This window comes from Barbus barbus (assembly GCF_936440315.1).
Source record: "Barbus barbus genome assembly, chromosome: 21".
In the NCBI taxonomy this organism is placed as follows: domain Eukaryota; kingdom Metazoa; phylum Chordata; class Actinopteri; order Cypriniformes; family Cyprinidae; genus Barbus; species Barbus barbus.
Window position 1 is genome coordinate 15,493,411 of NC_136749.1, and position 25,991 is coordinate 15,519,401.

Here is a 25,991-nt window from a genome sequence, read left to right on the forward strand (position 1 = left end):
AAGACTGACGTAATTACGTCAGGACGCTAACAATGTCCGTTATTTGAAACGAACGACTCGAAAGAACTGTTTCGCTGCATGTAGTACTTTTATTTTGAAACTGAAGTTTCTTACGTCGCACATGAAGATGTAAATGTTGCGCGCCAGTTCGTACAGTTCAGTCACAGCCACATTCTAACGTTCGATAAGTACTGATTCGAAAGAATCATTGGAATGTGGAAACTGCAGCCAACCGAGTCTGGAGGTAAAGGTTCCTGTTATTGAGTGTTTTAGTGTACTGCGGCAGTATCTATTATCCAGACCAACTGCAAAGTAATAACAATGCGCATGTAACGCTAATGTATTCCTGTTTACATAACGCGTTTCTGTTTAGGGAACGACTTCGAAGGCCTTTTATACGGCTTTAACTGAGTCACAAGGCGTTCATTTCTTATGTTAAACACTGTTTTATACTGTAATTGTTGTCATACATAGAGAGTTTGAGTACATAATAACAGTGTAACTAAGGCTGTGTCATGTCATTCAGCATGCTAACATCAGATTTTACCAGGCGTTTGTTTTGTTTCCTGGTCACGATTCTAACTTGAGTTGAAATTACTCATTTTCTCAGTAAGACCCAGTAGAAATGTTAGATGCATTGTAATCTAATTTATGATGTGAATCAACCAGTTACTATTCTAAACAGGGCTCTTGGTTTCACCCTTTTTACATTTATTGTGATCATGATTTACTATAAAAGGCAGTCCACATAAAACTTTCAAAGCCATCAATTACATAATTTAAACCAATTTCAAAAACTGATAAATTTCGCACTCATTATTTACATAATTTAATTCGTAATACTTTAGTTTGGGAATAATACTTTGGATTGACAGCCATGGACTTCTGCTTTGTTGTATTCGGAGATGGATGTAGGCCCACATCTGAAGGAATACTTGCAGTTGTCAATTGTTTAGAAGTGCTTTGGAATGTTAGCTAATGGCTTTAAATCAGTAGCAATGTTGATAAATAATGCATTAATACAATTGCTCTATAATAAGTTTGATGCACGGACCCTCACACTCATGCACATTCTGCAACTTTGAAGTACTAAAACCAAGTCTGGAAAAGAGTTTGATATTCTACCTCTTGTGTTACATACACTGACATGTTATGGTCCAGTGGATCATTTTAAATAATTTAAGGATATTATGAAAAAAGCTATCAAAAAATTATATCAAACTCATCATCTATCTACCCTCATGTCGTTACAAACCTGTATTGCTTTCTTTCTGCTGTGGAACACTAAAGAAGATATTTTGAAGAATGTTGGTAACCAAGCAGTTATGGTTCCCATTGACTTCCATATATTTTTTAAACCATACGATGGAAGTCAATGGGAACTAAAGCTGCTTGGTTGCCAACATTCTTCAAAATATCTTCTTTTGCATTCCAGAGCTGTTTTACATGCTTCATTTTTATGGAGCTTTGACAGAGGCATAATCTTTTTGAGAGGTTTAAAGATGTTTACATGAAATTAATAATATTTATAGGCAGATTTTGTCATATAATAATAATAGAAGACTCATAAAAAATCCCCCAAGTTTCCAGTAATTATTATCTGTATATGTTGGGATGCTGTAATTCATTCCAGGCCTTTCTGTTTCTGAAGGGGAAAGTATCGTTCTGCTGCCGGGTCAGGAGTATGTGGTCGGCCGTAAGAACTGTGAGATCTTGCTGTCCAATGATCAGTCCATCAGCCGTGTACATGCTAACCTCACCGTCACTGAGCAGGTGAGTAACTCTCCTCATGAACATCTCTGTGTTATGTTGCCTAAGAAACAAAGGGCATCTTCATGAAGAGATGTTTGGTGTCCCACTATGATTGCTTTTGTACTTTGTGCCCTTGTCATTCTTAAACATTATCTAACACAATGAGAGCTTCCAGCACTTTTTAACATGCCTTTGGCTTTTGTGTTGTTAACAACAGTAAACTTGACTGTTTTTCCTTGGATCTCTTAGAGCCTGTCCATAAATATCTTATGTTGCTTAATAAGACTTTCTCAAAGGCAGTTCTGTGGGAAGTATTTCACAAAATAATCAAATTTTAATTTACTAATTGTTTTTTATTATTTTGCTGATTACTTAGCAGAACTGCAATCATGTGAGGCATTATTTCCCTTAGTCACTCTTACTTTGAATACAGTAAGTCATTCTTGCTGTGAAATACTTATTTAAATTCAGGATGCAAAAGAATATATTTGTATATTACTAGTAATGTCTTGGAAAGTTTTGAAAAAAAAAAGTCATCTGAGAATATTGAACATTTTATTAGGAATGTCCTTGTTCAATATACAGTTATATTAAAATAGCCAAAAAGGACAAACTTTCATGTGTCCATGTTACTCATTTTAGTGATTTGATAGATCAAATAAATAACTGAGAGGCTTGTGCTATAGGAAACCAGTTAAAACTAGGCATGTGACATTATCACGTTTTTATATCATGATAATTGCTGAAGCTTTTATCGATTTAAATGACATTACAGGCTGAAAAGATGAGCAAACTTCAGTGCTGTCCTCTTAATAACAAGTTTTTAACTTTTTTCCAAATGACAAAAAGAACCTTTAACATTTAAATACAATAAAAATGTGAAAAGTAGACAAATGTTCCAGACTGATTAAAGTGTAAAAGAGCACAACTGTGAGAATTTTCTGGGTTGGCTTTTTTTTTTTTTATTCCATATTAAAATGTAAAAAAAAAAGGCTATTATTAATGTAAATACACAGTAAGTATTTAACTGTTTGCTGTTAGAGTATCACCATAGCAAATACAAAAATGTGATTGGCTGTTTAAAAACATGCAAATACTGTTTGATTTCCTTATGTTTCCACAATAAGTGGGTGTCAGAAATATAAAGTTGGGCAGTTCATAGTAACCATTTCTGTAAGTGCCACCTGCTTTCAGAGTAAATCTGAATGTATTTTGAAGTACTGACTATAATGATGCCATGCATATTCATTATTGCAATATATCGTATTACCAAATAAAACCACATATCTAGTTAAAACTATTAAACTATTTTAATCCTGACACTATCAAATTACTAATCCAATTTCTTTTAAGTCTATTTATTCTTAAAATGGTATTGCATTCTGTAAGTGCGTGTTTGCTGGTATCATGCCCTAGATGGCCCTGTTTCCTTTACTGCTGTATTTTGGATGGATTAGTTCATAGTGGTTTCTCGTCCAACTAGCTGACAGGGTGTTTTTATGCTGTTGGCAGGTGGTCACTCTAAAAGACAGCTCTAAATATGGCACTTTCATCAATGATGAGAAGCTTGCGACTGGCTCCACAAAGATCCTGCAGACAGGAGACAAAATCACATTTGGAGTCTTTCAGAGCAAGTTCAGGTTTGTATGTAGCTACGCATTCCTGTGTGTTATGTGAGGAATAGTGGTAAAGGAATGGTTGAGCCAACAATAAAAAAAATGTACCCTCATGTTGTTCCAAACATCTGTGGCATTATTTCAGTGCACTACAAATGATGAACATTTTAATTATGTACTGGTTATTTTTTGTTTGTTGCTACAATGATTGACTATTGACATTCTTAAAACTGACATTGTTGCTCTATTTTTTGTTTTATGCTGTGGTCTCATTATTCTTGTGTGTGTTTTAGCATAGTTTAGATATTCTGAATTTATATTTTATGAAGCTGATGATAATAATCACCCTTTTTCCCCTCTCAGTTTGGAAAAAGAGTGTGTTGTGGTGTGTTCTTCATGTGTCGATAATGAAGGGAAAGCCTCCCTCTCTCAAGACTTGCGCTCTATTGGGGGGCGACTTGTTAACTCCTGGACACTTGACTGCACTCACCTCGTCATGCCCACTGTAAAGGTCACCATAAAGGTCAGGAAGCCATTGACCGCTTCAGCACATCATTTGATCCTTGAGTTCCCTGATTAACTGCCAGTGAACCTTCGAGGTGCACTTAAACATCTGCTGAATCATTCTCTCTCTTTGCAGACAATCTGTGCATTGCTGTGCTGTCGGCCCTTAGTGAAACCTGAATTCTTCTGTGCGTTTAGCAAAGCTGTGCAACAGAAACTCCCGCTGCCTAAACCCGAGAAGTACGGAGTGTCTCTTTTTCTCTCTCCTTCTCTCTCCATATTTTGAATAGACATTATAGATCTGATGTTGCTGTGTTTTGTGTTGTTCAGATTTAGGCCTCAGATTGATGAGCCCAGCCTGGCTAAAGAGGATGTGGATCTGAGTGCACGACCTGAGAGAAAAAGCCTCTTCAAGGGGAAAACGTTTTTGTTTTTGAATTCAAAACAGGCAAGAGGGATTTTCTTTTATTATAAATTGTACCTTCACTGTACATTAACATTAGGACAGACTTCACCTCTTTTAAAAACACTTCTACAGCTACATATCATGACTGCCACTACCATTCAAAGTTTTTTTTTATAAAAAAATAATGCTTTTATTCAGCTAGTAGCAAAGCAATAACTGGGCAAAGATTTCTTATTTAAAATAAATGCTGTTTTTTGACGTTTATAATCATCAAATAATCCTGAAAAAAATGCATCTTGGTGTCCACAAAATATTATGCAGCACAACTGTTTTCAATATTGATAATAATAAATGATTCCTGAGCACCAAATCCGCATATTAGAATGATTTCTGAATGATCTTGTTACACTTAAGACTGGAGTAATGGCTGCTAAAAATATAGCTTTGCCATCACAGGAATAAGTTAAGTTTTAAAAATATATGAAAATAGAAAATGGGTGTTTTAAATTGTAATAATGTTTCACAGTACTATTGTTTTTACTTTAGTTTTTTATCCAATGAATGCATCCTTTGTGAGCATAAGAGACTTCAGAAAAATAAAAAGAAATGTACCCCATATTTTTGAACAGTGGTGTAAATATAAATGTTAAAACGTAGATAGATAGCCCAATACATAGAACACACCACATACAATAAATACAGGAATATGAGAAATAGTTATATTATAATGTTGCTTAATTTTCATGAAAAAAGTGTCAGTGCAAAACAAAATCTTAATGGTCCTAAAATTTTTTTCCTTTTATTTTATTTTGGTGTGAAATCCTAAGGCATACAGTCTTCTAGAGCAGGATGTATAAGCTGGTTTGTCTGTTGGCACTAAATATGAGGCCAAAGGATTTCATATTCCTTATCATGCCACATGGCCAGTTACTATATAAGAAAAATGTCACCTTTGAACCCAAATCTGTGCAGAAGTTATTTATTTTTATTTTTTTCAGCCCACCCACACACTGCTGCAGCTGTGTCATTTAGTCTCCGCTACCAGATTCTAAGACATCTTCATCTTTGTTGACTTGTGAAAAGACTCCTTTATTTGTCCTGCAATATTATCAGTTACAGGCACTCTGACCTTTACCTATTTCATGTATTCTTTATCTTTGATCTTTTCCTGAGAAGTGAAAGTTAGATATGCATTGTCTTTATTCGTTAGGCTGTTATATACTGTGAAAAAGTTGGATGTCACACAGGAGTTCATCCATGCTGTTTTATATTAAGCAGGAGGTGTAAAACAGTCTAATTAGCTCAGAGGAAGAGTAGACCATGTGAAGTTGAACAGCAGGGATATTCTCTGTAACCAGCAGGCTCATTTGTGAGTGAATAACTACTCATAGAAGCTACAGCTGTGCAAGGAGGTCATTTTCTTTCTTTGTAATTTCTTGGGAAAAAGGTTCTAATCTCTGAAGGCCCAGGGAAAAAAATGTTTTCTACATTTTTTTCCCTTTCGTGTGTGTGTGTGTGTGTTTTGAGTGTTTGGTTTTTAGCGCATCAAATTAAACCTGTTTTATTTCAGTTTTTAGTTTAAATTTAAGTATTTCATATATCTAATAACTTTTTTTTTTGTTTGCTTGTTTGGAACATACAAACCATTAATTTTTTTTTTTAAAACGAAAGAAAGAAAGAAAGTGAGTGAAGTGAAGTGACATTCAGCCAAGTATGGTGACCCATACTCGGAATTCGTGCTCTGCATTTAACCCATCCAACATGCACACACACAGCAGTGAACACACACACACCGTGAACACACACCCGGAGCAGTGGGCAGCCATTTTATGCTGCAGCGCCCGGGGAGCAGTTGGGGGTTCGGTGCCTTGCTCAAGGGCACCTCAGTCATGGTATTGAGGGTGGAGAGAGCGCTGGACATTCACTCCCCCCACCTACAATTCCTGCCGGCCGGAGACTCGAACCCGCAACCTTCGGATTACAAGTCCGACTCTCTAACCATTAGGCCACGACTTCCCTTTTAAAAGGAAAGCCAGACTGTAGACAATTTTTATTTTTCGTTTCGGGATAATGATGCATGAGCACACATTTCCTGTGTAGATGTATTTCTTATTAAAACAGGAAGCTTGAGTGGGACAAATTGAATGGCTCATCCCATTATTTTCTTTCTTTTTAATAGCCAGTAGGCTTCAGTTACTTCAATTTAGAAACTTGCAGTTTCATTTTCTATCATGCTAAATATTGTAATTAAGTTAAAGAAAGATTTAGAAAATCACTATAATCCGAGCTGAATTATAATCAGAGATGTATTGTTGTAATCACTGATGTTTTGTGCATCTTTTCAGATGAAGCGTTTGAGTCAGGCGGTGAGTTGTGGAGGTGGGGTGAGCCAGCTTTTGGACGAAGGCTCTCTGCCCATTTCAGTCTTGGAGTCAAGCAGCACCTGTGTTGTCGACGTGACATCGGGGAACTCCCAGGCTCTAATCCCTCCAACCTTCAAGAAGTGGGTGGATTCTGTGGCCCAGATTCTGCACAGGTGTGTGTGTGTGTGTGTGTGTGTTTTTGCTCATGTCCAATATTTTCTGTCTATTCAGAGAACATCTATATTGATTGTTCTGAGTATTGAGTAACACAGTGAAGCTGTTGTTTAGTTTGAGCATAAAATCCAGAGTTGGGTACTTGGACTCGGACTGCAGTTGTGAATGAACTTGGACTTGGACGAAATCGGGTGGACTCGGATGTTTTGGATGCAGAAATTTTTCAGAGTACAGATTAATCCATGTCATGTGTAATATAAAATAAATAAAAAAGTAACAACATAAAATTAATATAAAAAGACATTAATAGACATCTCCCACTTAAACTCTAGGACTCGACAAGGTGGACTCGGACCCAACACTGATCAAATCTGGTCATAAATTGGGCCAGAGCGATCCAAAACAGTACTCCACTAACTTCATTTAAAAAAAGAACAAATTATAAACAGTTTGTTTGATTGGTTGATTCCTTTTTGTATATGTGTGTTCAGGTTTTGTTTGTGGCAGAACACACATTACTGCTTCAGTAGTACAAAAATACCTATTTCTTAAAAATAATGAAATGTATAAAAGATATATATGAGACCCTGGACCACAAAACCTTAAGCCTTAAGTCTTAAGTCGCTGGGGTATATTTGTAGCAATAGCCACAAATACATTCATTAGGATATTAAGTAAAGATTATGTTCCATGAAGATATTTGGTAAATTTCTTACCATAAATATATCAACTTAATTTTTGATTAGTAATATGCATGGCTAAGAACTTAATTTGGACAACTTTAAAGGCAGTTTTCTCAATATTTAGATTTTTTTGCACCCTCAGTTTCCAGATTTTCAAATAGTTGTATCTCAGCCAAATATTGTCCGATCCTAGCAAACCATGCATCGATGGAAAACTTATTTATTCAGCTTTCAGATGATGTATACATCTCAGTTTTGAAAAATTGACACGTAAGACTGGTTTTGTGGTCCAGGGTCACATATTATTAAATATAATTAATTATATATTTAGTATAAAATGTACGCACATTTAATTTTGCATATATTATGGAAAAATATATATTTTTTAATATTAGAGCTATTTGAGTATTACTGCAGGAATCTGTAAATTCCTTTTTTGGTGGATCTTTGTCTCTAATGTTTTTTTCTTTTTCACACAGTAACGGCTTGCGCTTTATCACTGAATCTGAGATTGGATTGGCTGCCATTCATGTCAGTAATAAAACATACTGCAATCCCTGCTGTTCTATGCAATCTGGTGGGTTTCCATGCACTTACATGCACATCCAGTGTAGATGGACTGTACTAGGTCATTGCCTATTCTTAGTAGTGTGTTCACTACTAAGAATAGGCAATGTGTTAACAATGAGTGAATAACGATTAATATGATGACTTTCACATGATGACTGATTGTACTTTTTACAAATATTGATCCTTACATGGCAGCGACTCTTAGAAGTAGGGTTCCTGACTGACACGTGAACAACTCGACACATTAATAATTTCTCAACACTTCCTCACAGATTCAGTGAAAGTGAAACCAGTCATTGCTGCAGCAACACTTTCTCAGAACACTGCTGTAGATGAGACGGCACTCGCAGCACCTTCCCAGAATATCACAGCCTATGTGGTCAACACTGAACTCTCTCAGAACCAGAGCAGGTAGAAATCTGTGCACTGAATCTTACAGAATACCTATTTAGGTAGTGGACATCTTCAAAAATAAAAAAATTGGAAAACCTAACATCTCCATACAACAATCTCACATTTTAGTGTTCAAAAGTGTCCTAATTTAGAGTCTATAATTTATTTTTATTTGTATAATTTTATCAGAGTGCTTTGTTTGTTTTGAAATGAACTAGACTGCTACTTTTAGTTATATTTATGATATATATCTCTGAGTTACATGTATGTATTTGGAAGAGAGACAACAGAAACACTTTTTGTTGTTTTAAGCCAATCAATTCACAGACCACTCTGCTGATTTACAGAATTTCTTCTACATATAGTGATAATCAGTAGTGCCAATAGTCATTGTTCACATTTGCAGGGTGGTTACAAGTGGGATCCATACAGTTGGTGAGACTCCAGAGAAGACACTCCCCAAACAGAAGAGCTCCACACTGTCAGCAGCAAACAAACCCTCATCCCTTGGCCCAGAACCTTCCACTACTCGCATTGTCAATGAGACAGTGATGTCTTCTGAAAGCTTCAGCATGGTTGAACCTGAGCAGCGGATGAAGAAAAGTTCTTCCTCTGGCAGGGGGCGAGTTGAACCTGAAGTTTCTGTGAAATTGACAGCACCTCCAAATGCCAGCACCACACTAAAACGGTCTCCCCAGAAACAGATAGCCCTCACAAACTTCTTCCAGCCTGCAGGCAAGAAAAGGTAAGTGTAATGCCACACTATCTCGTAGGCTTTTTTTAAAATAGCCGTTTTCTATTTTAAAATGTAATGTATTCCTGTAAAGGCAGAGCTGAATTTTCAGCAGCCATTACTTATAGTGTGTGCAAAATTATTAGGAAAGTTGATATTCTGGTCATATTTTTTTTTCCAAGAACATTTTAGCAATTCCAAACCACATCAATATTAATAACTACTATTTATTTTGTATTTAATCATTTAAATACAGCTGCTCTTTTTTTGGCTCATTTTATCTGTAAAAGAAAACCTGCCTAATAATTCTGCACACATTCAGCCTTATCGGACAATTATATATCACTTATAAATGATTAAATACAAAATCAATAGTAGTTATTAAGATTGATGTGGTTTGGAATTGGTAAAATGTTCTTGGAAAAAAAAATATGACAAGAATATCAACTTGCCTAATAATTCTGCACACACTGTAGTCTTCATGGTCCTTCAGAAATCATTTTAATAAGCTGATTTGAAAGAAAATTGTTCAAGAAATATTTCTTTCTTATTATCACTGTTGAAAACGGTTACATATTTCTGTGAAAATGTGATACTGTTTTTCACCCTTGGTAGACTGGAATTCTTGAATGTTTAAAATAAATTATTTTGTAACAATATAAATGTCTTTACTGACATCCTTAATGCATCCTTGGCGAATAAAAATATTTATTTCTTTTAAATATAATATTACTGACCGCAAACTTTTAACCAGTAGTGTAAGTTACGTGAAGCACACACAGCTGCTCGAGTAGAACAAGTGTTTGTAGTGAGATTTAAAATTCATAGTTTTATTTATTTATTCAAAATTTTCTGTCTTTTTTTTATTTTATTAATGTTAATATATAATGACAGTGAAAAGTGACATACAAAACGATGCATATATAGTCATGAAATCAAATAAAATCTAAATACATGCTAATGTGTCTAAGCTGACTACTTGTGATCCGATCACCCAAGATGCACATTAGGTGAACAGGGTCATGTGACAGTATTTGCAGTAGAAATGTGCAGGATGTGAGACTTCAGTCACCGCTTTATTAAGATTTGTGTTATATATTTGTTTACGGTGACAGGCCACGTGAAGACAGTCCCAATTCTGTCCAGTCAGATGCCAAACTCTCCAGAAAAGATGGTGAGGTTAAAGAGGATGAGATCCAGCAAAGTTCCTTTGCCAGTAGATCTCAGAAAACCTCACATACAGCCCAAAACCAACACAGCTCAGTGTCACGATCTGAGTTCAGTGTCAGTCTGGTTCAGGCTTGTGGGTCCAGTCAAAGCTCTGGCAGCAAGAGAAAAGAACCAGAGAAAGACACCCCATCAGCCCCCGAGAAACCTGCAGCAGCCGCTGATTTAGATATGTCACTTGAAGAGCTCGAGTCCATAATGTCCGATGAAATGGATGAGCCTTTGCAGTCTGCTAATAAAAAACAACGTCTTGAGTCAGGAACAAACAGCAGAATCAATAACCCACAATTACCGAATCAGCAAGAGGGCACTGAGTCCAAAAGCAGAAAAAGCACAAAGAATCAGCAAAGCAGTGCCAACAACATTCAGAACTTGCAGTTGGACAGAACAGGCCCAGCTGCAACAAATCAGGGCTCTGAGAGGCAGTCAAAGAGGTCATCCAATCAAACGCCAGAACTGGAAGCGCATAATTCAGCAAAGGGGAAAAGACCAGAACTTGAAGAGGTCAAAGAAGAGGAAGTGTCGTTTGTTGTGGTACAAAGGCAGCCATAATTTGTTTCATATATGTTTTATATTATATATTGTCTGTTTTTAATCTGCAGAACAGCTAGTCCCATGTTTGTTTGTCTTTCAGAATTTAAGGACCCAAAATGGCATTTCCCAGCACTGTGAGCCTGCAGTCAAAAACGAAATGCAGGTGAGAGGTTTTAATACAGATGCTGGTTGTGAGTCAGTTTGAACTACACTACCTAAAATGATCTTTTCTGGGTTTCAGAAAGGTCATGATCGCTATGTTTACCCTGGTTCCCACTAGAGTGTAATAATAAAGTAAAATCTCTGTTCTTCTGAAGGCCTCAACCTCCAAATCTGGATCCGAGAATGACCCTGAGCTGCCCAGGAGGCTCCTACAGATTCAGTTCATGTCCCTGACTGTGAGCACCTCTTCCAGACCAAGACCCGGTCCACTACAGACCCATGACCCTAATGATAAGAATGTGAAAAGGTTCCGCAAGGTTAGAGGGTGCCCACTTTAGTGATATTATGACTGTATATCTCTTTGTGTGACATTTGAAATGTGCACGTATCAATGTGCATGTATCTGTGTGTGCATGTGTAGAAAAATGTCCCTGGATTTAATGGGCTGCCCAACATTATCGGAGGCTCGGATCTGGTGGCTTACAATCGCAGTAAGAACTCTGAGTTGGAGGAATGGCTCAGACAGGCAGCAGAGGTGAGAGACCACAGGAACAAGGAAATAAGTGGTGGGGGGAGGGTTATATATTATATTTGCATTATTGGCCGATATTAGTTATGTGCACACAAATGTATTGCAATAAATTGATCATAAGTCAGAAAAACACAAGATGGCGCCGCTGTGTTCGGACGCCGTGAGGTTCGCTCCACCGAGAATTTGCTTCTACCTTCCTTTTTACTTAGTTTTACTTTCTCTTTTTACACATCTCACGTCGGCACTGATCACCTACAACATAGAAACACTTTTGGACATTGGAAACCGCTACACCAACCTGTTTCAGGACACTTTATCCACGAATCCTGCGTGGCCTCTGGAGATTCTTCGGAACGCGGAGATAAACAACACCCCCCCGAGGCGACGGATCAAGAAACACCGCGGGAAGCGCGCTGGAATTCGAGTCAGACTCAGGAAAAGGGCTCACAGTCCTCCTCTCCCAAGCATTCTCCTCGCTAATGTCCAATCCTTGGAGAATAAGATGGACGATCTTAGAGCCAGGATTAGTTTCCAACGGGACATTAGGGACTGTAACATCCTTTGTTTGTCAGAAACGTGGCTTTCGTCCTCGGTCCCGGACACTGCTGTAATGCCGAGTGATAACTTCTCTGTCTTTCGGACGGACAGAACAGCAGAGGCCGGTAAATCCAGGGGTGGAGGAGTATGTTTCATGATCAACAAGAAATGGTGTGACCCCAGGAATATCTCCATTCTGTCGCGTTCCTGCTCGCCTCATCTGGAACATCTTTCCATTATCTGCCGCCCATTTTATCTGCCCCGGGAGTTTTCATCGATCATTGTTACTGCTGTGTACATTCCACCACAGGCGGACACCGGCTTGGCTTTGTCTAAGCTTCACGATGTGCTCAGCGGCTACATCAACAAACATCCTGACGCTGCCTTCATCATCGCGGGGGACTTTAACAAAGCCAACCTCAAGCAGGTCATGCCGAACTTTTACCAACATGTATCCTGTCCAACTAGAGGACCAAACACACTGGATCATTGCTACACTCAGTTCAAGGATGCCTACAAAGCCCGCTCACTACCGGCTTTTGGCAAATCGGACCATGCCGCCATCTTTCTAACACCGAGATACAAACAAAGGCTCGTTCAGGAACCTCCGGTGCAGAGAGTAGTGACGCGCTGGTCCTCCCACTCAGAGACTATGCTGCAGGCGGCGCTTGATGACGTCGACTGGGACATGTTCCGGGCGAGTTCTTCTGACGTCAGCGAGTTCACGGATGTAGCATTAAGCTTCGTAAACACGCTAACCGAGCAAGCTACAGAAACAATAACGATAAGGACATTCTCCAATCAGAAACCGTGGGTGGACAGAACAATCCGTGCCGCGGTTAACACACGCACCGCCGCTTACAATGAGGCTCTTCTGTCTGGGAATACGAGCGAGTACAAAGCATCGTGCTATGCTCTCCGACGCGCAGTAAGAGCCGCCAAACACAGATACAGAGAGAGAATTGAGTCTCATTTCCAGCTCAACGACTCTCGACGGATGTGGCAGGGACTGAGGACCATCTGTGACTTCGGAAACAAATCCTCCGCGGAGGTGAGAGCAGATCCGTTGCTGGCCGACGAGTTAAACATCTTCTACGGCCGCTTCGATGGCAACGGCGGTGGCGCGTTTCTGCCGACCAGCGCGTCTGGAAGCAGCAGGCTGAGCAGCGATGATCCTGTAATCACCGTGTCGGAGGATGAGGTTCGGAGGGCGCTAAAGAGAGTGAACGTCAGGAAAACAGCCGGACCTGATGGGATAACCGGCCGTGTTCTGAGGTCCTGCGCCGATCAGCTCGCTGGTTTGTTCACTTCTATCTTTAATGAGTCCCTTGCTACCGCCGTGGTTCCCACCTCATTCAAAAAATCCATCATTATCCCTGTGCCAAAGAACAATAAACCCTCTTGCCTGAATGACTATCGCCCAGTTGCCCTCACATCTATAGTCATGAAGGTTTTTGAGAGACTTGTAAAGAGCCACATTTGCTCCTCCATCCCTGATACTCTGGACCCTCTTCAGTTTGCCTATCGCCCAAACAGATCCACGGACGATGCCATCTCTCACGTCCTCCACTCTTCCCTCACACACTTGGATAGCAACAATGGAAATTATGTAAGGCTGCTATTCATTGACTATAGCTCAGCTTTCAACACTATAGTCCCCATCAAACTGGCATCTAAACTCACAGACCTCGGCCTAAACTCCTCACTCTGTGACTGGATTCAAGACTTCCTCACCGGCAGACCTCAAGTGGTGAAAGTTGGCCAGTTCACCTCAAACTCCATCACTCTGAACATAGGAGCCCCACAGGGCTGTGTCCTGAGTCCCCTGCTCTACTCTCTCTACACGCATGACTGCGTGTCCTCTCACAGCTCCACATCTATTGTCAAATTCGCTGATGATACTGTGGTTCTGGGCCTCATCTCCAACAACGATGAGACCGCATACTTGGACGAGGTAGAGAGACTCACATCATGGTGCCAGGACAACTGTCTCTCTCTGAATGTGAGCAAAACTAAAGAGCTGATCATGGACTTCAGGAAGAGACAGCAGCAGCCCTACACACCTCTTATGATCAGTGGGACCCCTGTGGAGAGGGTGAGTAGCTTCAAGTACCTCGGTGTAAACATCTCCGAGAACCTGACTTGGACTACACACATCCAAACTCAGGTAAAGAAAGCCAGGCAAAGACTGTACCATCTGCGACAGCTGAGGAAATTCAGGGTCTCACCAGCAATCCTGAAAACTTTCTATTCAGGGACCATAGAAAGTGTATTGACTCAGTGCATCTCAGTGTGGTATGGAAACAGCTCCAATCAGGACTGCAAAGCACTACAGAGAGTTGTGCGCTTAGCTGAGCGCATCTCAGGGTCTGCTCTCCCCTCTCTGCAGGACATCTACCTCAAACGCTGCAAAAATAGAGCTGTCAAAATAATCAAGGACTCAAATCACCCTGGTAACCAGCTATTCACTTTGCTTCCTTCTGGTAAGCGCTTCCGTAGCCTGATGACAAAAACTGAGAGACTTAGGAGGAGCTTCTTCCCCCAGGCCATCAGGCTCCTAAACTCTAACTCTGTGTCATAACATCACTTGACTCCATGTAAATATCACCATATCAATAAGCTATTCATAATTTTTCTCTACCTCATATTGCTGCTATTATATACCCTGTACAACTTTTTTGCACATTATTTTGCACATTCCTCTTAGTACTATTTAAGTCAACAACATACTGACCTGCACATTTATATTTATATTTTTTATCTATCTTTTTATTTTATTTTATTCTTTTTATTTTATTTTATTTTTTTCTACTTTTCTTCTCTTAATATTTGTATACTTTATAATTGCACTGTCCTTGGAGCGGACCTGACCTACATTTCACTGCTGGTTATACTCTGTATAATTGTGTATGTGACGAATAAAACTCTTGAATCTTGAATCTTGAATCTTGATAAGTGACAGTAAAGACTTTCATTGTTACAAAAAAAATCTCTTTCAACTTTGAACTTTCTATTCATCATAGTATTCTGGAAAAAAATACAAAACAATTTCACAAAAATGTTAAGCAGCACAACTGTTGTCAGCATTGATAAAAAAAAATTTCTTGAGCACCAAATCAGCATATTAATGATTTCTGTAGGATCATGTGACACTAAAGACTGGAATAATGGCTGCTGAAAATTCAGCTTTGCCATTAGAGGAATAAATTACATCTCAAAATGTATTAAAGTACAAAAGTTATTTTATATTGTAATAATATTCCACAATATTGATGTTTTACTGTATTATTAATGAAAGAAATGCAGCCTTGGTGAACATAAGAGACATTAAGAGCATTAAGAGACTATTTGTGTGATCTTTTCCCTTAATGTTGTAGTTTTCTCATAACTCTTATTGTGATTTGTGTGGAATGTTAAGGACCCTAGATAGTGGGTTGAACAGCAACAATGATAGCAGTATCATCTTTTTTTCTGAAAGCTAAAAGCAACAAACTAATCAACCATCCACACTTCTCTTGTCTATTGCGGTTAATTTTCATATTTTAATGGTATTTCTAACTAACAGCTCAATTAAAATAGGCCATGTGAATATGAGGAAGTTTTCCTTTAAAATGTAGACTAGCTGTGACTCTGAAATGCATTCACCTCTGTTGCAATCGCTCACATGCTAGTGGTTGCTGACCCCTGACATGTTGAATACAGTTATGAATACAGGATTTGTGTTCTCATTTCTGGCATTCTCTTTCTCTCTCTCTTTTAGGAGGAAAAACGGAATGAACGGGAGGAGATTTTGGGAGATGATTTGTTCAGGTATGCAGTCTGTGTACTTTTGCATGCAGTAGGGCATAAATGGATAAATGAAGGGCTTGGATCAAAAGGACAGAATGGACAGAATCAAGTCCAGTGACGTCAGCAATTTCAGTGCTCATTTGAACGCTGACTGATCTTGTTTGATCACTGTACAATTCTCATCCTCATCCAGACACTCGCTACCTGCCTAAACTAACAATACATTCAACAAGACACTGACCTTTAACCCCAGAAAATCAAGGCTTACAATGAGACAATAACATTTGTGAGGGCTTAGTCTGCAGTGGACTGGCTGAGACCGGTTTAAGCGACGGGATACTCTTACGCACTGAGGCGGGCAGGACAGAGAGACGTCTGGTTCCCAGTATTGTGCCTGGTTTTGAATCTTCTGTCAAACAGGCGCTCAGATATTTGGTAGTAGACTTACACAGCTTTGACATGCCAGTGCTCTGACTTTGAAAGGCTCCACTCAACCGCAGCAAGTTTCTTTCTTAAAGTTAAGCGCACTTTTTATGAACTGAATTCATGAACTCATCAGCTGTGTGATTTGGCTGTTGATGAGCTGCTGGGCCTGATCCATCAGTGTCACGGCATCACGCATGAGTTCTTGAAGGGGGAGAACTTCTCCTTTTAACAGATCCTTCATTTTCGCAGAGCACGCTTGGAATGAATGACGTCAATGATTTCCCAACTGCTTTTAAGTCATTGTTCACAGTTCAGGTCACGCTGGGCTGCGAAGACCCATGGATATTTCTAATAAGCTCATGCTGTTTAAACACACAATGATTAGGACAGAAAATACAGTGATGGTTTAAGTTAGTGGTCAGTGCCCTGTAAGAGCACTTCTTTAGTAGCTTCACTCGTATAAAAGATATTCTATCTCTGAGGAATAACTACACAAATATTCAGAAAGCAAACTTCCAAACACTGTTGTCAAAATATATGCCAGTCCACTCAAAATGTTTGACACACACGCAACAGTTTGCTTCTTGGATATTGGTGTAGTTACTCCAAGACAACCTAATCCTTAACACACTCCTGTTTTTTGGGGGCATGTACACATTTTTGAGTAAAAATTGAAAAGTTTTTATGGTTTGGGGGCCTGAAAATGCTAAATTTTGAAAACAAAAGTGTACGTTTACAGAATGTCTCTGTGTAAACTACGAAAACGCAAATTTGTGAAAACAGTGCATAATGCACATACGTATTACGTGTTCGTGTAGTATTTATTTGCATCGGCAACTACTGGCTTGCCATGCATAATACAGCATTTTAAGTCATTTTTCAGAGTTTGGTTAGAACCAGGATTTACACTCGCATAGGAAGAAGGTTTGGGCCATGTCAAGCATGGAATTGTTGCCTGGAGACTGAACCTAGCTAACGGGGGACTTTCAAGTGCTGCCATTTCTCCTACCTAAGCAGAAAAACACACACACTCATGCCCTCAAATATATACACAGCCTCGACCGTGCGATTTGTCCATCATAGCTGTTTGATCTCTGAATCTGCTCAGCCAGTCATGCATGGAGTGGGAACATCACACCGAAAATAAAAAGAATGAAAAGAAAACAGCGCCTGTTTTTTCAACGTCTTCTCCAGCTCCCTCACTCCCCCAGGCTAATGAAGTGTCACAGACATGTTTTATGGAAGGGGATGTCTGGTTTGATGATTTTTAAACACTGTCTGATTTTTACAGCGTATCAGTTTGTATCAATTCGCTCAGTTATTCAATCATTTAGACACTGGTTACTAATTGTCACCGTAGGGCAGGAATGTTAAAAGCCTTTGTGGGAATAATGGTTGGTCGGTATAAATTACTTGCTTTTGTGTTGAATCGTTTTTTCCCCCCTCTCTGTCTCTCTTTTTCTCTCAGGTACAACCCTAGACTGTCAAAGAAATAAGTGCATAGTGCTGCTGCTATCTGTGAAAAGATGCGAAACACCATTTTTCTTAGAGATTTATTGGTCTATAATAAAAAATTATCTGTACAAAATGTATATGTATATATTAAAAGTTGAAGTTTTACTAAATTGAGCAGTTGTCTTTTGCCTCCACGCCAACAATACATCACCTTGTGAAGCAGCTTTGACCGTCCTGCATTGAATTAAAGGATGTTACTTCGAACAGCTCTGATTTGTCGTCTTATGGTTTTGGTTCCTTCAAGTCTTTTGATATCTACTATCAAAACTGTCACTCCACACAAAGATTCCCTCAGCAGTCTAAACTTTAAAGTATGAATGGCTGAGGTGAAAACTTAATGCTAGCTCAGAAGTTATTTTAGTTAATATTTCAAAGAAATAAAACATTTATTTGGCACAACAGAGTATGAAGTAATATATTTCACTATTGAGTTATTGAGGAGTCAAAATTTCTAAAACATAGCACATTGGATTGATCAAAATTTTCTGTAATGCAGAACATTCTTCTTTAGCTATTTTACTTACAAATTACCAAAATGACCGACAAACACCATGGTTACTGTAAAGGAAAATGTACTGTATTTCAAAGGTTTGGCACTTGTTTTAGGTTACAATGAAAGAGTAAGGTTGGTTTTTAATCTTGTCTGATGGAAAAGATGCACATAGCCCAGGTCTTACAATGTGGCCTCATAGTTTTCTTCTTTTAGCAGTAATCCAGATTATTTTTCGGAGCCTGTTATGCAGGCTTGGGTACCATAGAATCACTGGAAGAAAGGGATGTTTGTTTAAAGAGCTATTATGTTTTCTGTATTAGAATATATATCCAAATGAACAGAACGTAATAAACTATTTGGGATAAGGCCATGTTTGTGCATCATTGTTTTTAGACAAAGAAATACATTGGCTCATTTTTAGCTCATCAAGGTTTTGGAAATGTTGTGCATATTAATATATATTAAATGGCATTTCACAGCAGAAACATTAATGCAGACTGCAACATAATCTTTATGAACCAGGCCTTCGGCCTAAGTCATCTGCTCTTTTGGTATTGCTTTCTTTTACTGCTTAGTGCAAGCCTCCTAGATGTATGGTGTGTTCACCCTGACAGATATTAAATCAGAGTTTCTGAGCTGTTGGTGTTTAGTAGGCATTCCTACTCTGCTTTGTATCCAACTTCACGGCAAATCACTGTGCTTACATTGATAGTTGCTGCATCTTTTAGCTCTGTTAAACTTTGTCACTTCTCAACAGCAAGTCTGTTGCTTGTGACGCCACCTCTTTGTCGCTACAAAACGCTGTCAGTGTAAACGCCCCTTTAGGCACTGCAATCATGACTGAAAGACACGCTATCTATGATGTAGTGTAAGAGCAGGTAACTAATTACAAACAACAAGGCAATTGGCACATTATTCCTGACCAGCAAAAACTCATTTTGCAAGACAGTCAACATAAGACACCATTGGGAAGAGAGAAGTTTCTCCTAGCTTCTGCTCATTTTTATAAGTGTACTTCTTGTAAATTGTAGGAAAGTTGTAGTTTAATTAGTATTCACTGCATACATATAAAAATGAGATGTATTCCAGGACTCTTGTCGTGAGGCACCTTCTCTTGGAGCCTTAGACAAATCCTCCTCCTCCGCCACCACCTTTTTCTCTACCCCGTCCTCCACACTCTCCTTCTTCGGTGATCAATTTCCTGTTCTTCTCGATCCTCTGTTTCAGCCTCTTGCGCAAACAGCCAGCAATGCCAAGAGCACCACCCTTTAAGAAACGTACAAAGTTGTCACCAACAAGGGGTCCCATGGCAAAGAGCCCAGGCTCAGCGTTGCACTCGAAGGTGTAAGGGTTTATGTCGATTGGATTCTGTCTGCAAGAGATTGGCCTACTGGGATCCAAACCAAGGTACTGCCCTTGCTCCTTCAAGAAAAACAAGTTGGGATAAGTCCCAATAAGAACTAGCACCATAGAGACTTTGAAGACTCTAAGGACACCATTGGATCCCCTCATCACACAGTGCATGTCAGGCTGGAAGGAGAGCACACAGTGCTCAGGGAAGCTGGTGTAGTCAGGGAACAAAGATGTACTAGGAGCTGTGGGATTGGCAACAGGGGATGCTGGGTAAACTTTGGAACACATCATGTGGTAGACCCTGTGATATTCAGGGTAAAGTGTCTTTGGCAACTGTTTGAAGATGAGACCTGGGTCATCAGCACGCTTACGGAATGCATGCAACACGGAGACCCTATGGTTCAGGGTACACAGCACTGCATCAGCTGCGCTAAGCCCTGCCCCCACTACCAGCACAGGGTCAGAGGAAGAGCCCAGTTTGCCATGACAGCTAACAGCCACCCCAAGGTCACGTACACTGTGGAACACATAAGGGAGATCCTCCCCCTCTACTCCCAGTCGAGCTGGAGAGTCAGATGCCCCTGTTGCTAAGACAACATTCTCAGCAAATAAGCTAAACGGGACATGAGCGTCACCTTGGAGCTGCTGGTAGCCCCTGACCTCCCAGAGTCCCTGTGAAAGTCCTTGGGAAACCCCAATACTCTCTCTCACTCTTTCTTTGCCTCTTTGATCTTCATCCTCCTCCCCAATGTCACCACTTCTACTGTTATTCTCCTTTCTATTTTTTAACTCATTGCTAAACCCATTTACCAGTCCATTCTGACCGTTTTCAGTGCTGTTCTTATTGCAATAATCAAACCTGTTTTTCACACCATTCAGCTGACCATTTACAGTGTTCTTTTCACTTTTTTCATGACTGCGGTGAAGTTTTTGAACAGAAGTGACATAGGTATTGTCCACAAAGTTCTTCTGGAGTCCCATGAGCTTGACATAATTTTTGTAGTATGAAGAGATCTCATCTGGAGTGGCTCGATCATTGGACACTGACCTGTGAGAAAAGCCCATAACATACATAACCTATCCATCTCAGCTCTTTCATTAACGTTTGAAAAATTGGACCACATTTCTACTTGAGAGGAACCCATCTTCTTGATATCATCAAGAAACACTAATGCAGAGGTGTCCAATCCTGCTCAAAGAGGCCCACCTTCCTGCAGAGTTTAGTTCCAACCCATTCTGACACACCTGTATAAAGGTTTCTAGTAATCCTAAAGAACTTGTCTGCATCTGAAAGATTAGGCTGCTGACCCCCGTCACTCCGATTTTCAGCTTTCAGAGCCCTTGACAAGCTGGTTCAGGTGTGTTTAATTAGGTTTGGAACTAAATTTCGCATGAAGGAGGCTCTCCAGAAGCAGGACATGACACCCCAGTACTATTGGAAGCTACTATCAGTTATCCTCCATAGTACATACCTCCTTTTGCCTGAGGTCAAATCTCTATAGTTGACTCCTGGTAACTCCATCCATATACCAAGACTGATGGTCAGCATCGAACCTTCCATTGCCTTGGAGACCAGAAAGAGTATATTTTGTCAGTGAAGGATATCTAGTCAAAAATGATTGTTAGGATTGTAAATTCAGGTTTCTTCACATTATGTAATTAGTCTTGTCTAACTAGTCTATCAAAACTGTTATAACAATACTCTAACCTGAGAAAGTCTTAGCTATGCCATAGAAACTACTCAAAGCTAATCTGGCAGTTCGAGAAGCTATTATTATTGAATCAGTTTTTTTCAGCTTGTACAGTTGTGAGAAGCATTAACCCGATTATTTCGGAGAGGTACTCACATGCCAGGCACCACCAGGTGTAGCTTTGCCCAAGACGAGATGAGGAATGTGATGTTTCTTTTCCAGCCTCCACTGCAGTACAGAGGGGATCTCAAAGCCCAAATCTGCATTTGGATGAAGGAGTGTGTCGAAGAGCACCGCCACAGGGTTTCCTGAACGCCCCTCTAAACCTTCGCATAGAAATTCCAAATCCTACAGAAAGACACATTGGTCAGCTGATTTATTGCACATTTGACAAACATTTCTGATTGTTCACAATTTAGTTTTACTCCACAATTTCTTCCGCCACAATTTAGTTCTAGGTTAAACTTCACAACCTGTTTTGACACTCATCTTTTTACCTGTTCAGTGATGGGAAGCTGCTTGGCTTCCTGTAGTTTACGAAAGAGGATAGGGTTTGGGTGCACAGCCATTGGATCTAAATAAGGAGTATACCCACTCAGAAGGTACGACAAGCATATACCGGAAGGACCGTTACCTGTGAGAGGGAAATGGGAGAGACTGTGGAATGTTATATTGGAATCTACTGTTTAAGATCCACCAGGATTGGTTGATGCTGTGAATACCATTTTTTCAACAGTAATGAATCTGATAACATTTGCTCCTTGTTGACTCACCAATGATGACTACCGGCACAGTTCGAGTACAGTCCCTCGGCACAGAACTTTCTTCCAACAGAGGCATAATGGCAGCCAGAATTATAGAGCTGGCACTGATAAACACAAAATAGAAAATAATTCTGTCTGTAAATCTTAGCATATTACACTAAATCTATATATGCGTCCATTTGCTAAAACTGCTTTTGTATAAAACCATATGGTGTTGTGATGTTTGCATATTATTACTTGCTCTGAATATCTAGAGTTGATTAATGCACAAAAAATAGATGGTAACAACTTGTGTTACCCTGTAAATTCTATTCTAAGTCTTGTCTATTGGTGTTTCTGTGTTTAAACTCCATTTTAGAGTGTAGATAATTTTGCAGTTTTATTTTATTTTAATGTGTTGCACAAGCCATTTTTCTACATTAAAGTTTTTTAACCATAGAACCAAACTAACAGTAATTTCTTCCCTCTTGTCATGTCTCGTGTGCAAAAGGTTTTAATAACAAAAAAGTCATCAGCTATGTACACAAAGATAGCCTTGCTCAGACACAGTTCCCTGCTGAGCTAATGCTAGCATTAGCGCTGCCACTGCTTCCTGACAAAAGCAAATCATAATCAGTTTTATGGAGTGAGGCACTGTTATCCGAGCACACTCATTGTCTCGACCTGACGGGTGTAAATCCCCCTGATTACACCTCAGTTTGGCCTGTAATCCATGCTACCCGTTTATGTTTTTCAAAAAAAGTGGGCTTGGTATGCTGACAGTCGGCACATCGCAGCCACCCGTCACAACCTGTTTTTCTTTGACCCTGGTTGTTTACACTTTTCAGAGAGAGTGCACAGGATTCCAGGCATAACCGGGGGTGAGGATGGTGGGACAGGGGTGTGTAACTAGCATTTCCACCCCACTGCCCCATTTAACAGTCTCCAGACCACATTCACAAGGGGTACTCATATGGGCTGACTAGCCCCTTGTTTTTCCACACTCATTTCTCTGTTTTCAAAAAAGACTAGATCCTCATAACATGTATTACACAGCTCTCTAGAATATTTGTTTCTGACTGGTCAATCACTGAATTCTGTGGTCAAATATTTCTGAAAAATGCAAAACAGTATAATTGACTGCTGATTCAGATTTCCTATAGCTTTGCTTGTGTTTTGATATTTTAAAGTATATTTTCTGCTATGAATGATCCCTAATTTATTTAACAAAGCCAGTGCCAATAACAATTTTGAATGTTCTGCTGGTTTAAGTTGTTGATAAAAGTATTATCAGTAAAATTGAGTATGCTGCTGTTTTGTGAGCCAACAGTTGACTACAGACATTCAAATCCCAATATTCAAGTAGTTTAAATTAAAGACCCCATTCATTTATCTGGTTTCATATGATGGTAAACCAAAACATTAGACATGGCAGGACACACTATCTTTATAAGTATTTCTACAAAGTATTTGTACATCTCATACAATGTGAATGTACATTACAAGTGTGAAGAGAGTTGTGTGTGTGTGTGTGCGTGTAGTCTATACAGGGTTATCAGTGAGTCTGAGGCTCAGCCTGGATGGTATGTCAGTATGTATACAGCCATGCACGTGTCTGTGAAAGCACGTGTGCATGCATGATGCGGATACTGTATACGCCCCTAAAATAGTAGATGAACACTGAAAAGACAACGGCAAATGAAGCAACCATTTAAAAGACTTTCATTTTAGAACAGTTTGAGCAGTATTCGGAAAGCACTCATTTCAGACATTAACTTATGGCGTTACTGTTTCCAATGTTACCTGCTCTGAATATGCACATCATAAATCACGAAAGGTTTCTGTTAAATATTACAGGCTAAATTAATGATTTTTTTTTTTCTGTTTTTTTTTGTGTTTATGGCCTGTGTCTGTTCATACACGTACACCCGTATCTCCATCTTCCTAGGGCTCATGTTGTTAACGGCACAACAATAGTAGTTGTTTCAATCCTTCCAAGTAAAAACTTCATCTTACGTAGAGATAAAATGACAACAGTGCCTATAACTTTATGCGACCCGGTATCACTAAAATGCGTGTATATTAAACGAGAAGCTTTGGAGGAATATCAGAAACGAATATTGTGAAAATGATCTTTGATTTGAATCTGGCACAATTTAGGTCACATCTGCTGTCGCATACTGATTGGTATAGTATTAAAGGCATTTCTATAGTGATGTCCTTACCTCCAAACGAAAAATCTTCAGATTCTCTGTTTTGTCAGATTCGCGTATCTCTAGAAGGCTCGGGATGCTGCACGCTGTATAAATAGACCGTATCCCTAGTGGGAGGATCCACGCCGTGTCACAGGATGACATAGACGACTGTTTTTGTAAAGATGCTGCTGGCTGGTTTTTTTGGGGGGAGGGGGGGTAACTAAGACTTATGAATGATGCTGAACAATATCGAAACGAGGTAACACATCGCCGAATCATATACGTTACCCAAAAGTTGCATCGCGCAAAAGCTGCGAGGCGTCAGCCTCCAACCAGCATCATCTGCGCCTCGTGCCGCACCGGCAGGCATGCAGAGCGAGCCCAGATCAGCAGAGTCCGCCGCGCGCACATGGCATCAGAGAAATAACAAAGCACGCGCGTTTTCCATTAAACCGGAGGAAACTCAATCGATCGTTACTCGATGTGCGCGTGAGCTTTGCAATATCACTTTAACGCACATGCATCTTTTTTGGCATAATAGCAAAAGTGCCTTTTATCTCTTTATTCAGCTTCCCTACTACTCAGTAAATGATTCTGTAGTGGTGGGTTTTATAATCAAACGATTTGTTTGTGTTTATAAAAGAATATACAAGTAGTTTTATAATCGTTACCATTACTTGTTCTTGGTTCACTGCAGGTGTTGAAGTTGTTTTAGTGCCCTCATTGGAACGCTTGCTAGATTAGGACAATACAATTACAGTCTCACGTTGCTTGAATCATTAAATTACTCTCATACGTAACACGGATTCCTGTTAATTTAGGTCAGCTGTGTGCGTTACAGCTCTGATGAAACAGGACAGTTCAGTCGACTGTTCGGTGATGGTTCAGAAACGTACAGAACGTGTCGGTGACCACCGGATGGCGTAAATAGTTCACATAATACAAGTATCCTAGAGTTACCTCACAGCTCCAGCATCAGTTAGGCTACCCCTTCATGAACACCAACCAAAACTGTGTTCCTCCTTGTTACTCATTTTAGATTTGATATTATTCCATAGGCTAGTAGCAGTCTGTTTGATACGGAATTCGTTTGTATGTATGTAGATTGTATGTGTGTGTGAATTTTAATCTGTTTAGTTGCTTGTCATTTATTAGGCCTAGTTGTTATTCTTTTAAAAAGTCTAAATGTTTATTTCGTTTTTCAGTTTTAGACTTAGTTATTTTAGTTTAAGTTAAGAATGTGAGAAATAGTGCCTGGACATCTAGCTGAAACAAAATGTAAATATTTTATTTCAGTTTATAGTTTTATGGTTTTAGCTTTAGTTTTTTTTTTTTTGATTTATTAGACAGTAAAAATAAATAAATGCATAACATGAAGTCATCACAATGACATTATACATTAATCAGAACTGTCGAGGATAACACAAGAAAGTTAAAAACTTATTTCCATTGTGGTCCTCGTTGTAGTCTAGATAAAGATGGTCAGGCAAGCTATAGATGACTAAGGTACCCTGTACATTCAACCACATCTAATACATACATATATATACAAAATACATACACTTTAATAATAAATATTCCTTAAGATTATTAGCATTTA

At 39.3% G+C, this 25,991-nt stretch overlaps 1 protein-coding gene and 1 pseudogene across 3 annotated transcripts; one reads left to right on the forward strand and one right to left on the reverse strand.

The window, feature by feature from the left end:
- Positions 1-18,128, forward strand: LOC306887895 (nibrin-like). 2 transcript variants are annotated; one of them, XM_079445916.1, is made up of 16 exons: positions 1-244; positions 1,652-1,773; positions 3,265-3,392; positions 3,732-3,891; positions 4,009-4,112; positions 4,203-4,320; positions 6,624-6,814; positions 7,978-8,075; positions 8,341-8,479; positions 8,868-9,206; positions 10,310-10,955; positions 11,056-11,118; positions 11,273-11,434; positions 11,539-11,652; positions 15,947-15,996; positions 17,870-18,128. In XM_079445916.1, the coding sequence occupies exons 1-16, from the start codon at positions 214-216 to the stop codon at positions 17,895-17,897; spliced, it is 2,493 nt and encodes an 830-aa protein (XP_079302042.1). In that variant the 5' UTR covers positions 1-213; the 3' UTR covers positions 17,898-18,128. The 2 variants fall into 2 exon arrangements, with proteins under 2 accessions (XP_079302042.1, XP_079302041.1); XM_079445915.1 differs by lacking the exon at positions 17,870-18,128 and having other exon boundaries at positions 15,947-17,534.
- Positions 18,129-19,531: 1,403 nt separating this feature from the next.
- On the reverse strand, positions 19,532-24,553 carry LOC306887896 (oxidative stress-induced growth inhibitor 2-like; annotated as a pseudogene). The gene is made up of 6 exons: positions 24,422-24,553; positions 22,227-22,321; positions 21,951-22,087; positions 21,610-21,801; positions 21,235-21,326; positions 19,532-20,810 (listed from the first exon to the last, which is right to left on the reverse strand). The product of its transcript is annotated as an oxidative stress-induced growth inhibitor 2-like (transcript).
- Positions 24,554-25,991: the final 1,438 nt, after the last annotated feature.

Coding starts and splice junctions, on each gene's coding strand:
- LOC306887895 (XM_079445915.1), top strand. CDS start 214: ATGTGGAAACTGCAGCCAACCGAGTCTGGAG. Junction 9,207..10,309: donor CAGCCTGCAGGCAAGAAAAG/GTAAGTGTAATG, acceptor TTACGGTGACAG/GCCACGTGAAGACAGTCCCA. Junction 10,956..11,055: donor AGGAAGTGTCGTTTGTTGTG/GTACAAAGGCAG, acceptor TTTGTCTTTCAG/AATTTAAGGACCCAAAATGG.